Genomic DNA, 15,167 nt, shown 5'->3' on the forward strand with positions numbered 1-15,167 from the left:
CATTGTATGCTATCGCCATGTCATTGAGAAACCAACAAAGGGTCATCTATACCTCTCCAATTAAAGCTCTTAGTAATCAAAAGTATAGAGAATTTAAAGAAGAATTCTCAGACGTTGGTCTTATGACTGGTGATGTGACTATAGAACCCAGTGCCTCCTGCTTGGTAAACTATGAAGGTTGCTTTATTTTTCCTTGGGTTTCCTATTGGAATAGCACTTAACAACTTTCATTTCCATTTTTTTTTGTAATTTTTAGGTCATGACAACAGAGATTTTACGTAGTATGCAATACAAAGGATCAGAGGTTATGAGGGAGGTTGCTTGGATTATCTTTGATGAAGTACACTACATGCGCGATAGGGAAAGAGGTGTTGTTTGGGAGGAAAGCATTGTTCTGGCTCCTAAGAACTCACGTTTTGTTTTCCTTTCTGCAACAGTTCCTAACGCGAAGGAGTTTGCTGATTGGGTAGCAAAGGTTTTTGTTACACTTTTGATTTGATTGTCATTCTCTTATACAAGTTTCTGTCTGCTCTCCACTATATCAAATTTACTTGATACCATTTAAGTTGGGATCCAACTTTTAGCCGATAACTTAAGGAAACAAAACTTGAGTTATGATGCTAGTTGCTGAATTAGCATATACATTATTTGGTTTCAAAAATGAATTCCTTCAAGGGTCTTGAAGCTGATTATTTTTTTGTATGGTTGATCCATAGACTAGATGCTTTCTACCTTTGATTCAATTGGAATTTAAAGGTCTAGGATCTGGAAACATTTCCTTTTCAGTCTTCTGCTGTATATTTATGCTTAAACATAAGTTCAATAAAAATTTTACCGGGTTTCTTCTCTTCTTCTTCTAGACTCTTGAACTCCAGGAGAATCTGAAGGCTTGCCTTTTGGTTTGAAAAGCTTAAATTTCATGATCAATTAGGTAGGATCTAACCACCAGCCAACATTGTAAAGATGTTCTGCAATCTCCCTTCTTGGCCATGGTATTTTGCCCATGAAATTTGTGCCTGCTTAGCTGTTGAATGCTGGTCTTAAAATATTGTCTAATTCTTTGATGTTACATTGTTCATTGTACCATAATACCATCCCTGTTTTCATTGTAAATAGTTAAATGATGCCGATAAGATCACAAGGAGTTGGTGCCTGCTTCGGTGTTGAAAGATGGTCATAAAATATTGTCTAGTTCTTTGATGTTACATTGTTGATACCATCCCCATTTTCATTATAAACACCTAACCGATGACGATAAGATCACAAGGAGTGTCTCCGATTGATGTTAGCCAGCCCACTGCTGACTAATTTTATTATCAATTTTGGCATCAACAACACTAGGTAGATATATTATTTGAATAGTTTTGTAGATGGTCATTACAAAGTGGATATGTCTTTGTTTGAAGTATAATCTACTTTATATCTTTGTTATTTATTGCTTTATTTTGGGCAACCATCCTTTGTGTACATGTCCTCGGTCGATTACTTTTTTTGGCATCAATCACCTTTTGTTTAATGCAGGTACATCAGCAGCCTTGCCACATTGTTTATACGGATTATCGACCTACACCACTTCAGCATTACATTTTTCCTTCTGGAGGTGATGGCTTATATTTGGTGGTGGATGAAAGAGGGAAATTTAGGGAGGACAATTTTCAAAAAGCTTTAAATGCACTTGTTCCAGCTAGTGAAGGGGATAAGAAAAGGGAAAATGGGAAGTGGAAAAAAGGTTTACTATCAGGCAGGCCTAGTGAAGAAAGTGACATATTTAAAATGGTGAAAATGATAATCCAGCGACAATACGATCCTGTGATAATTTTCAGTTTCAGCAAAAGGGACTGTGAGTTTCTTGCAATGCAGGTAATGCCTGCTGATCTGTTTATTTATTTATCAAGTTCTATTTTTTTCTTCATATAATGTATATGTTTTCTTAACATCCAATTGACTTCTTGGAACTTCTTATAATAAAATTGCGGAAGCAATTAATCTTAATCTTCTCCTTATCTAGACATCTGCACATAAATTTTGTGGTGTTTTGCCATTTCTTTATTGATTACTAAAGGAAATGATGAAAATATGGGTTTGTTAAGCATGAACAATCTTCTTACAGACCAAGTTTCATTCAGATACTAGTTATGCGAGCTCCTTGCTACTTTCTGAATTGATGAATTCGATAATTGTGGGGCTTGCATGTTGTATTTCTTTTAATCCAAAATTACATTGTATACTTTTGATTCAAGAGTATTTTTCATTGTCATTTTTTGAAGTGATTCTTCTGTGTGGTTAGAACTAAGCTATTGTTGACTTTAATAGCTTGATATGTTTAACTTTGGACTATAGATGGCAAAATTGGACTTAAATGAAGAAGATGAGAAAATAAATGTTGAAACCATCTTTTGGAGCGCAATGGACATGCTTTCTGATGATGACAAGAAGCTTCCACAGGCAAGATTTTGTTTCGTAGCTTATTATCTATCTCTCATGTATCTAGCGTTGTGTTACTTTTTGAGAATACATGTTGTGCGTTGAGGAACTAACATCCTTTTCCACTTTTTGGGGGCTTTTTGACATAACCCTATAATAATGCCCCTGAACTTTGGGTTGTCTCACAAAGATCCTCTTGAACTTTAAACTTTTCTCTCTGGACGTCCCTACGTGTAATTTGCAACGAAATAAAATGTTCTTGCGAGAAAAAACTCAAAAATTTGGGAATGAGGTATGTTGTTGTAAATAATAATGACAAAATTTGCGAAGGTACACTATTTTCTTGTGTGCAAAATACCCAAAAAATTAGAAAGATTTTCGCTGGTAAATGACAAAATGTGAGATTTTATTTTTTTTCTTCGAAAAACATTTTGGTTATTTGCAAAGTACAGGCAGGGGAGTCCATTTAGAAAAGGCGAAAGTTCGAGGGGGTTTTGAGACACCCCGAAGGTTGGGAAGCTTATGTTTGATAAACCAAGTTCATTGGGATTATGTGAAACACCCCCAAGTTCAGGGGGATTATGTGAAATTAAACATTTTTTATTTTTTTATTAAGTTCTTCTTGCTTTACGATCTGTTCCTGTGAACATACCCTTTTCGTTTGCTGGTCCATTTCCCTTGATAAGAATTCATTATTGTGCTATCTTTGGAGTTACTTAGGTGGTGGTGTGGGGGGGGGGACTTGCAAAATGATGAGATACATCGTACCAGTTGGACTAATATTACTTGATGAAACCGCTTGAATTATGCTTAGAGGTCACTGGACAAATATTGATAAGATGTCAGAGAACCATATTCTACTGAGTTCGTTTTAGTCATTGGAGATCCTTTCTTATAAGAAAATTTCTAAATTCAGTATTTTTGTTTACAACTGTAATCGTGAAATAAAATCTACTGTAGCGGATTCCATTTTTTGCTTTAAAGAGAAAAGTGAGATTGTGCAGTTTCAGAAGGGAAAAAGGAAGGTTCAATCTACTTGGCTGAATGAAAATTTGGTAGTAGCTTTTGACAATGCTTATTGTTTTTTTCTGTATCTTCTCACTGAGGCCTCTTTCTGTTACATAGTTTCTGTTATTAATTTCCTGTTTGTAGCTGGATAAAAACTCATGCTTTTCTTGTCTTTGCTTTAGTATTTTGATTTCATTTGTTTGCTGATGGAATAAATTTGTGCTATCTATACTTATCACAGGTTTCAAATATGCTACCCTTGTTGAAACGTGGGATTGGTGTACATCATTCTGGTCTGCTGCCAATTTTAAAGGAAGTTATTGAGATACTCTTTCAGGAAGGGCTGATCAAGGTTGGCATCAAAATAATGATTTCTTGCTTAAGTACATGTTGCCAAGGCTATGGACAGTTCTGTACGAATTATTTTTTCCCCATTAAAAGTCTTTAACCTGACAGAGTTTCCATAGCCAATTATGCTTTATGATCTTCCTAAGCAACACAGGTTCGGTGTAAACACGAATCCTTATTGATGATGCCATGAGCTTTCCTATTTTCTTGGTATGTCCAAACGATGATGCTAGGACGTGTGTATACAAGGCTTGATGCTTCTTCATCTTAAAATTGCCTATTGCCTAATTGCGTCACTGGTTAGGGTTCAGTAGATTTGTTTAGCCATAATAATCTGCTTTGTCTGTAATTAGTTCAAAATCGTTGAGGGAATGAAGATGGAGTGATCCTTTAACTGCTGGTGCGGAAGCATTATTTCTTAATATAAAATTCTATGCAGATGCCCTTACATAGAAAAATTGAAACTCCTTGTTTCTTATTTCTTAGTTTCTTCTTTAGATTCTTATTTTCTTGATGCAAGTTTTGTATCATGTCTGAGGTTAAACTTTCTTTTTTAGTGTTTGTTTGCCACAGAAACCTTCAGTATCGGTTTGAACATGCCTGCAAAGACGGTAGTTTTCACAAATGTGCGTAAATTTGATGGGGATAAATTTAGATGGATATCTAGCGGGGAGTATATTCAGATGAGTGGTCGTGCTGGGCGTCGAGGTATTGATCAGCGTGGTATTTGCATTCTCATGGTAGATGAGAAAATGGAGCCATCTACCGCCAAAATGATGGTGAAAGGAAGTGCTGATTGTTTAAATAGGTATGATTATCTACTCTTCTTTGAATCTGCTGACATATTAGCTTATATTCTTGTTTCTTTGTATGTTCTTCTCCCCAAAACCTATCGTGTAATTGTTTTCTGCTGCCTTTTTTCTGTCTCAAACTATGCTCATGAATCAGATTCTTTGCTTTTACTTGTATTTGTTAATAAAAATATTTCTAATTTGAAATAAAAGTATTTTTTTTCTAATGGGAAACATATATATCCATGAGATACATTCCGTTTTCTTTTTATATCATTTTGAAGTTTCTGTACAGGGTTAATGCTTTCTTCTTTTTTTGTTTGCCCATTTGGGAAGGATAGCCTTTCCTTTTCTTTCTTCTCCCTATTCCCTCAATCTTTTTTTTTTATTTGGGGGGGGGGGGGTGGGGAAGCCCTTACATAGATTCTTGTTACTGTAGGGAGCAATCTAAATTCTCCAAGTTCAGTCACTTGCTTTTTATTTTTATTTTTTTTAGGAGATAATGTTTCCACTTATAGATGTCCAATACTTGTTAAAAACAAGAAAACTGCTTGCTTAACTCTCCTGTTTTTTCTTGCTAGCTTCTTCTCCCTCCTTCCTGACCCGCACTTCCGTCATGTTTGCACATGTGCAACTTTCTCAAGATTAAACTAAAGTATTACTCCTCTGTTAGCCAAAAAAAAGAAAGGAAAAAGAAAAGAAAAAAAAGACACCTGGTATTGCTCTTTCAATTTATAGCCAAGAAGCATGTGTACTTGGTGATTTTTACACTTTCTAGTAATAGCTAGTCTCCGCTGCATAGGGAGAGAAATCTGGCAGTTCTTTTTTTTACCTTAATTCATGTCTTATCAAATTATTAGACAGCCTCATATTCGAGTAATTTGTAGTAATGGCACTAAATATCTGTTACTTTAACATGGTAAAGTCAAGTCTATTTCACTCGAGTTTATTATACTTATTTGCCTCGCTCCATCTCTCATAATTCCTTTTTGTGTGGTTGTATATGCTTGTTCATTTCAGTGGTCACCGCAAGGATTAATCTCTCGGAACCTAGCATCAAGTTACTCATTCAAATGTCTGCTACACATTTAGAGTGCATAGTTTGTTTTATTTTGTTTCTACAGAAGCTTTTCATACAAAGGCATTTTCTATTTTTTGCCTGTAGGTAGGGTTTTGTGTTCTCACATGGTTAAGTAACATTAATTGAGTAAAAGATTGCAACCTAGTTTCATGTTCCGTGACTTGAATTTATATATTCTGTTAATTAGAAAAAAGGTTTATTGAAGTAGTTTAAAGCAAGAAAGAAAAAGTTTCATGGGCAACATATTTTGGTTAAATTCTTATTTGGTTTTGTATGAAATTCTTATTCCAATCATAACAAGCGATAAACAATTGATTTTGTTTTCAGTGCCTCTACATAACAAGCGATAAACAATTGATTTTCTTTTCACTGCCTGTACATAACAAGCGATAAACAATTGATTTTCTTTTCAGTGCCTGTAGCTCCAACGCTTACATTTGAAGTGCTTCAAGATCCATGATATGATATTAATGTCCTTTGACACTTGGATGTTATCTGGTAGGTAATAATTAAACTTGTCATGCACGGTGACAATCAAGTCATTATAACATGTTGGACAGCCATGTTCAGTAAATCTTACTTGAAAGACCTGGTTGGAGATCACATTTTTGTGTAGCATCAAACAATGATAAAATAGCAGCAGTAATGGCAACAGTAACAAAGTATTTATCCCAAGTCTTTTTGGACTGACGAGCAAAATTGACCCACAAGATGCCACTGTATTAGCTTGTAAAAAGCCAAAAATAAGTTAAAACATCAATTTAAAATTATATCGTATGTTTAACTATTTAGAACAAATATTTAACTATTTAGAATAAAAAGTATAGCAAGTTATAGAAAAATATAGTAGCTTACATTGTACTGAACAGCTGACATCCAAGTGGGTTGAAATTTATTCTTTCAAGTATTCAGGGTCGGAGAGTGGCTTTGCAAGTGGGTAGGTTAAAAATAAATTTTGTTAAAACTTATAGGTAAAAAAATCCTTTTTGTAAGTGTGTGAGTTTGAAAATAAATCAAGGTAATACTTTGCTCATCTACAGTTAGTGATGTCGCGGCACTAGTATGGAAAAAAAACCAAAAAAAAAAAGGTTTAAACATTTTGCATCACTGCATACCTAACCACTTGTAAAAAATTTGGTAAATTAAAGAAATATATAGCAGCATACGCTATGTGTCAAACAGCTGAAATACAAATTGAGTTTAAAAATAATTTCATAAAGTTCTTTTGGGCCAATATTGATTTTAGAAATGAATGGCTTAAAATTAGATGGCGTAAAGCTTTGAGTTTATTAGTAAAAGAACTTTTTTGGAAAGTGGTTGGTTCAAAGTTAAATTGGTAGAATTTTGGCTGAGTGGAGTTACTGGAGTATTATAGGGTGAGAATTGTTTAAAATAAATAGGGACAGAAGTTTGCATTTATAGAAAGAAGTTGTTGGGTTTGAAAAGAAATGGGGGGTAAACATTGGTTGTATTATGCCAAAAAAACGAGAATTCCAAAAATATTTGAGGCTAGCAAAAATCGACCTCATGACTTCACTTCATTTAAAGCAAATGCAATGCCACTGTGCTACATGTTTCCTACGTACCATTTTCTATAATAATATTATATATTAGAGTTATAGGAGATGGTAAACATTGGTTGTATTATGCCAAAAAAATGAGAATTTAAAAAATATTTGAGGCTAGAAAAAATCGACCTCATGACTTCACTTCATTTAAAGCAAATGCAATGCCACTGTGCTACATGTTTCCTATGTACCATTTTCTATAATAATATTATATATTAGAGTTATAGGAGATGCACTGTAGTTAAGTACAGTTCATCTCTAGTCACTTTAGTATGTAGGACAAGTACAAAATTAAAGTATTTATTCCAAACCTTTTATCATCATTTTGTTGTAGATATTTGGCTAAATTTTGTGCTGGCAGTTGGTTACATAGTGGAAGCTCCTCCCTTCTGGGCGTATCTGCTGTGACAAGATATTAAGAACAGTAATTGATGTGTAGCGATCTGGCATAACACATTGATCATGATCTCAGCTTTTGCTTATTTGGATCTTTTGCTGTATGCTTGTAGTTGTTTTATATGAAATGTTTTTCCTGCAAATTGCAAATATTTATTACATCAATTTTCCCTTTAATTCAGTGCTTTCCACCTAAGCTACAATATGCTTTTGAATCAAATGAGGTGCGAAGACGGTGACCCAGAAAATCTTCTCAGAAATTCCTTTTATCAGTTTCAATCGGATCGAGCCCTTCCTGATCTAGAGGTTTGTTAAACTGACTATTGAAGAAAAATTATGTTACTGTCCAAAGTCTGTAGCCTCTTATAGTAAATACACTAGATTGTGATCGCGTAAGTGAACAGGTTAAGGCCTTATTCAGGGTAAAAATTAAACATTAGCTTTGATCTCCTAACGTGAATAAAAATAGAATTGTGATTACATTAAGATTTTCCTTTGTTGGAGTTGCTTTCCTTGGGTCCTAACTGGCTGGAAATTCTGACCATCTTTTCTTTTCAATATGACTTGTAGTTTATAGATTTATTTTACATAATTTTCGTTTAATCGTTTATAAAAAGCAATTAAGCATTTTTTTTTTTTTGGAGGGGGGTTGCTTTATGTCTCATTATCGTGATCTTCTAGTTCTTAATCCACTTAAGTGTTGTACACAGAAACAAGCTAAGGATTTGGAAGCTGAGAGAGATTCGATTATTATTGAAGGAGAGGAAGACGTTGAAGATTATTATGATCTCCTACAGCAACTCAAGAATTGTAAAAATGATGTTCGAGATATTGTATTTTCCCCCAAGTACTGTTTACCATTCTTGCAGCCTGGCCGGCTTGTGCGTGTACAATGCACTCCTGATGATCGAACACAATCTTTCTCCACAGAAGAGCATGTTACATGGGGAGTGATAATTGATTTTGAGAGGCTGAAAAGCCCAGGTGGAGGTATACTGATTGAAAGGACTTACTTTTGTATGAGTTCATATTTTATTAATCCGGAGCATGTCATTCAAATTGAGAAATCTAACCAGTTTAGCTACAAACATTTTAACTCCAACAAACTAATAGTAACATGTACTAAGAACTTTCCTATTCTAATGTAAAATTGTTTCGAACTACAGTTTAACTCCAACAAACTAATAGTAACATGTACTAAGAACTTTCCTATTCTAATGTAAAATTGTTTCGAACTACAGTCAAGTTACCAAACTGATGAGGTTATGCATACATAGCTAGTCAATAGCATCAAAATTTCCATACTGTGGTGTATATCTCTTTCAAATGTACGCTATTGTAACTGCATTTTTCAGTGTTTATAATCAAATTAGTTTGATGTAGTCCTAATGCAGGGAATAAGAAATAAAATTTTCGACATAGAGCTTCTTGATAATTTTCTGTTATAGAATCTATTCTTTCTATTCTTCTGACAGAAACCAACCTCAAGTGCATTCAGATCCCACATCATCCTTTTACCTACTTCTCTTTTTGATGTCTCAGATAAAAGACCTGAGGATTCAGATTATACAGTTGTTGTCCTGTTAAAATGCATGATAAACAAGGAAACGGGTGCAAAGAAGCCAGTGAAGATTGTTCCATTAGATGAGAAGAATGGGGAGCCCACCATCATTTCTTTGCCACTTTCTGAGGTCAGATTGGATCTATGGCTTTACTTTTTCAAACTTATCGTTTTGCTATGTCCTTGGCATTTCCTTCAAGCTTATCATACCTAGAGTTTGAATGTAATATTACCTCGATTATTGTTTATCACTTAGATAATCATTCGCCCCTCCTAAATGGCTTATTCAATGTGTTCAACAGATTGATAGCCTGAGTAGCATTCGGCTTTTCATGCCGAAGGATCTTTTGCGACCGGAAGCACGAGAGAATACCCTGAGCAAGGTTTCAGAAGTTCTTTCTAGATTCTCCAGAGATGGTATACCACTTTTAGATCCCGCTTGTATGGTATTTAACATTTCATTTGCTTTTAGGTTCAACAAAGTAGCTCATATAAAAAATCCGTTCGAAGAGTTGAGGATCTGGAGAGGTCAATCGAAAAACATGTTATGCGAAATACCCCACTTGCTCCCCAGAAGTTGAAAGCATTGCATGATAAGCTAGAATTGAATGCAAGAATCAAGTCAATAAAGAAAGTAACACGATCATCCACAGCGTTAGCCTTTAAAGGTGAACTTAAGGCACGGAAAAGGGTTCTCCGGAGACTGGGGTAATGCATTTCAACCGTTGAGTCTGTTTAATGCAGTCTGTATGGGTCTAGGTCCTCTTAAAAGTTTCATGGCTGTTTGATGTTTGGTTGGCTTGGGTTAATTTTAATTGTTAAATCAGATTCCTCTAATCAATTTATTTTTAGTTCGATGCTTACCATGTCATTTCTATTTTCTACTGTTGATGATTAGTATACTCTTTGAGAACTTCCAGACAGATTTGATTAGAAAAATAACCAGTAAGTAACATGCTCTGAAGTGAATGCTAGAAATATAAGTTAAATGGAAAGTTTACTTTGAAGTGGCGGCTACTACAAAAGATACTCTTTTCCTTCTCTCGTTTGTAGAATTTAGTATTTCTTTGCATCATTTAGAAAAACGTGAATATTTGGTTTCTAGCTACGTACTTTTATTTGGTAATTTGCTTTTATTTGATGTCTTGCTTACGTTGCAAAATGAATCATTACAGATACATTACCAGTGACGATGTTGTGCAGTTGAAGGGGAAGGTTGCGTGTGAGATAAGCTCAGCTGATGAATTAACTCTGACAGAGCTCATGTTTAGTGGAGCATTCAAGGATGTGAGTGTTGAAGGGATGGTGGCTCTTCTTTCCTGTTTTGTGTGGCAGGAGAAACTCCAGGATGCCCAGAAACCGAGGGAAGAGCTTGATTTGCTATTTATCCAGCTACAGGAGACAGCAAGGAGGGTTGCTGCTGTTCAGCTTGAGTGCAAGGTAGCCTCTTCTCAGTGTTAGATTCTTTCTCTTGATTTCATTATGGACTACGCAATATCCTAATTCATCATGAATATCACTTAACGATGTTCCTTTCCATTGTACTGCTATTCGCATAAGGATCACCCTCTGAGATTGAGCTGTTGCAAATGCAGGGATGGGTCCTGAAACTTGGTCATTGGGGCAGTATGATAAGTGCACGTGTAACTAGTATATGATATTTCTACCTAAATATTAATGCATCAAGTACCAAATATGCATATGAGTACACATAAACACACACACACACACGCACATAAATAAAGTCAATAGAAGCATCTTGTCAAAATTCTTTACAATCATGAGAAAAAGTCGTGTTAAGTCTTAAGCTAGATAGTTAGCACATACAGACTAAGAATTACATATAGTTAGGATTATGCAGTTAGTTAGAATTTCACTTATTGTCTTTTAAGTTCCATTTAATTGGCATTTTGCAGGTACCTATTTCATGCATGTAACCACATTGAAGAAGTTTGGTAGCTTGGATGAAGCTTCATCTTTTAAGGACATATACAAACTTTTCATAGGAAAAAAAACATGATTATTTTAATGTTTGCATTAGAATTGCACATTCCTTGATATTTAGTATGAGACAAAAGTAGTATGTGAAAGTTAATAATGAAGTATTTAGATTAAAACATAATATTCAGTGCAACAGTAGTGACCTAGAGTTGAGACAAAGTCACCATTACACAAACTCTTATACTGTTTTTCTTTATAATGTTAGTTTTTAGGACTAGAAGTCCTTTTGTAGTGACTTACTAATTTCTACTTTAACTAAAGGGTATTAAATTGAAATGCAGGCCTAATAGCAAATATAAATCTTAGGGGGAGTCAGTGGGAGGCAATTGCCCCCACTACCCCCAATTTAAACCTGCTCTGGAGCATATAAAGACACTGCTAAAGTAGATAAACCCGGGAATGAAGATGCTGAAAGCCTCCGATCCAACTACCTGTCTGAAAAAGAGTCTCCTCTCCATTTCCAACCATCACTCTAATACTGTGCAAAAACTATCAAGACTGCAAGTATTCGACATGACAATTTTCAAAAAGAAGACAAATATGAATACTTTCTCTAAACAACTACAAATTCTCTCCTCGTATAGTATTTGTAGAAGGTAACAGATCAAATACTTTCAGGCACCCTAAACCATTCCCAATTCCATTTGGCCGGCAAGGATCTGCTCATTACTTCAAAATCAGCCACTCCTTGTCCCCCAAACTGCTTAGGTCTACATACTTCACACCCGACCAAAAGAGTAGCGACATTTTTGTTTTCGTTCCCCCCCCCCCCCCCCACACACACACACACCCCACAAAAAAAAAGAACAATCAAAAAAACCCAAAAAGAGGAGGGGAATAAAAAAGGAAGGTGCTGTGCATGTAAGGATCAGTCATTGTATTTTTCACAAATCTTTTTATCAAATTTATAGAGTTTTAGAGGTAAATTGTGCTGGATTCTGCATCGATCAAGGGGGTTCTATAAAATTTATTATATACAATGACGTGACTAAAACTTAGCCCTTCCTTTCTTCGGTTCTTTTGGATAGGAAGGAAAGAGAGAAAAACTATATGGAACCTCAGCAAAGGAAAAATCCAGTGGATCTAAAGATCCCGTTTTGGAGAATAGAAATGGAAAGGAGGTCCAGTCTAAGTGTACTTATTTTTCTAAAAATTTTGGATTTTTTAATAGGATAGAGCTTTCTAAGTTCAACCATGAAGCATGCTATACTATTGGATAACATATCTTAAATGTTATTGTCCGGTTGACAGATCCAGATTGATGTGGAGAATTTTGTGAACTCATTTCGCCCTGACATAATGGAAGCTGTGTATGAATGGGCAAAAGGCTCCAAGTTCTTCGAGATAATGGAGATGACACAAGTATTCGAGGGAAGCTTAATCAGAGCAATAAGAAGAATGGAGGAAGTCCTACAACAATTGATTTTGGTTGCAAAGTCAATCGGAGAAACTCAACTTGAAGCAAAATTCGAAGAGGCCGTAGCCAAGATAAAACGTGATATAGTCTTCGCTGCATCTTTGTATTTGTAATCAAGACTTTCCATCTGCTGTATTTATGGCAGTTAAGCAGTTTTGTAGATTAGGAAGTTGCAAAGCACCTTAGAAAAAAAAATGTAGTAAGTGTAAAATATGAGGTTCATTGTTCTGATTATTTGCAAGGCTGTACAATTCTTGACCAAGAACAAACGGTTGTAAGGTAGCAAGTTACAAACCGAAGTGTATTCCTTATGAGTTTTCATGAAGGCCATTTGCTCGGTGAACAAGCGTAAACATCGGTGTAATTACAATTTGTGGAAAGATGTGGTTATACTAGCAATTGTGATTGTAGTCATAACCGTTCAGTTCATAATTGCTTCTAGATGTTCTACATGGTCGTTTCGGAGAAGTATACACAGTTGAAACGGGAAGAGGCTATATTATGTTGTCATGGCAATAGTATACGGATCTGCTACTAATTTTAGGGCTTGTTTGGATTGAGGGGATTGAGGGTGAAGGGAAGTTAGGGGAACCATTCACCTTCATTCATCTTGTTTGGGAATATTTAGGAGGTGAAGTTAATTCACCTCCATTCACCTTGGTTCACCCTCTAATAGTATAAAAATTGTTACCCCTAAATTGGGGTGTAACCAAGGGGAATGAAATTCCCTTCCCTTCCCTTCCTTTCCCTTCACCCAGTTTCCCTTAACTTTCCTTCACCCCCTACAAATCCAAAGTTTCCCTTAACTTCCCTTCACCCCCTACAAATCCAAACAGGCCCTTAGTTTCTATAATGGCTCTAGCTGTGGATATTAGGGTGCTGTTTGGTTGATTTCTAAAAAAAAGAACATAATTGATCTCAGACATGGAAACCAAAGACCGCACGGATCAGTGTATTTTTTTTGGGTTATTTGTACTCAAAAAACCCCCCAAGTTTACCTTGTTTTTAGCTTTGATTCTTCATGTATTTTCTTGCTTAAGATATACTAGCAAGTTTACCGAAATTTAATTTTAATATTCAAACTTAAACTTTGTTTTCGGTGGGTACTTTTTGGCCGGAAGAACACTTGTCAAAGGTAAAAACAAAGGTGAACTTTTGGTATATTTTAGACAAAAACACTTTAGTGTACCAGAGTTGAAAATTGAGTAAAATTTAAGATATTTAAGTGCAAATAACCCTAATTTGTTCCCGGACACGAGCATCCAACAGCGAAAAAAGTGTGGAGGCAAAAAGTCTGGTGTCATAATTGGTAAATGGATTATTACTGGACACAAGGACGTAAGTACAAGAGCTTTGCATCGCTTCTCCAGAAATAGGTTTTTATTAAATTTTTATTTAATTTTAATAAAAAGGGTAAATTTTTTTAGGGAAAAATGTGTCCAGGCTCTAAAAACAGAAACTTCATGTGACGAGGCCCCTCGTAGTTTTCCCCATGTGGATCAGCCCCTTGAAGCATGACACTTTGTACTACGGCCCTTTTTACATTCCACCTAAGCTAAAATCCCCAAATTATCCTTATCCTCTCTCCTCAATCCCTCAAACCAGCTCTCTCTCTCTCTAAAACCAAGAGTTTTCTCAAGCTCATTGCTCTAATCCTCGCCCTCCTCGCCGTCGCCACCTCCGCCTCGGCCCCAAGCGCTCTCTCATCTCCCCTCTCTCTCTCTCTCTCTCCATTCTCTCTCTCTCTCATCTCCTCTCTCCTCTCTCTCTCAAGCTCTCAAGCCCCATTCCTACCCGCGACTAGGCCCTTCACGATGACGTCGGACTCCAGATCCGCGCCCTAGCTCGCGATTTGGGCCCTCGAGTTCCCAACCACTTCCCCTCCTCTCCTCCGCCCTGCCTCGTCGTCGTTGCTCTCCGCCGCTCCCCGCCTCGCCCTTGACTACGCCGGAGTTCGCCACTGTCACTAACTACCTTGCCCTCGAGTTCGCCATCAACGTTGTCGGGATGCCATCAACACGGATGCTTGCCAAGAAGAAGCTACAGGTCTTCAACAACTTAGACTAACATATATCGCATTACATGACAATCATGCCCAGCATCAACTTTCACGACAACAAATGTTTTTTTGGGCTTTTTCAATATTCAGGAGAACAAAGTGATGTTGATTCTGATGGTAATTAATCAAAACATTATTTAAGCTTGCATCTAAACCTTTGAATTCCTCTCTTTTTGAATTGGGCTCTTGGGCAATGAATTGGTCGGAGTAGATTCTCCATTCGATTGCGTTTATTTTGCAATGAATTGGTCGGAGTAGATTCTGCATGCTAGTTCTAGCCCGCACTATGTTAGTTCTAGCTAGTTCTAGCTCTAATTCATCTTAGTTCTATGCTCTTGGGCCCTCAAGTTAGTTCTAACCAGCACATTCTTAGTTCTAGCCCGCAACATGCTAGTTCTAGCCCGCACTATGTTAGTTCTAGTAATTTGGGGCAAGTTAGAACTAACAATATTCAAAGCGATATAACGAGAGGTAGAAAATGAGCCCAAGTGAAAGGAAGATACCTGTTTTCAG

General features: G+C 36.2%; 1 protein-coding gene across 1 annotated transcript in view; it reads left to right on the plus strand.

Moving 5' to 3' along the window:
* LOC109826762 (DExH-box ATP-dependent RNA helicase DExH9) overlaps positions 1-13,009 on the plus strand; it is an 18,737-nt gene extending 5,728 nt beyond the window's left edge. The window contains exons 2-14 of the mRNA XM_020393782.1: positions 6-164; positions 257-475; positions 1,522-1,860; positions 2,341-2,445; positions 3,674-3,784; positions 4,338-4,588; positions 7,799-7,922; positions 8,327-8,606; positions 9,159-9,307; positions 9,480-9,614; positions 9,650-9,885; positions 10,353-10,617; positions 12,430-13,009. Of these exons, the coding sequence (XP_020249371.1) occupies positions 6-164; positions 257-475; positions 1,522-1,860; positions 2,341-2,445; positions 3,674-3,784; positions 4,338-4,588; positions 7,799-7,922; positions 8,327-8,606; positions 9,159-9,307; positions 9,480-9,614; positions 9,650-9,885; positions 10,353-10,617; positions 12,430-12,708 (2,652 nt within the window). The 3' untranslated portion in view covers positions 12,709-13,009. The remainder of the gene's footprint in view (positions 1-5; positions 165-256; positions 476-1,521; positions 1,861-2,340; positions 2,446-3,673; positions 3,785-4,337; positions 4,589-7,798; positions 7,923-8,326; positions 8,607-9,158; positions 9,308-9,479; positions 9,615-9,649; positions 9,886-10,352; positions 10,618-12,429) is intronic.

Source organism: Asparagus officinalis, chromosome 10 (assembly GCF_001876935.1).
Source record: "Asparagus officinalis chromosome 10, Aspof.V1, whole genome shotgun sequence".
In the NCBI taxonomy this organism is placed as follows: Eukaryota; Viridiplantae; Streptophyta; class Magnoliopsida; order Asparagales; family Asparagaceae; genus Asparagus; species Asparagus officinalis.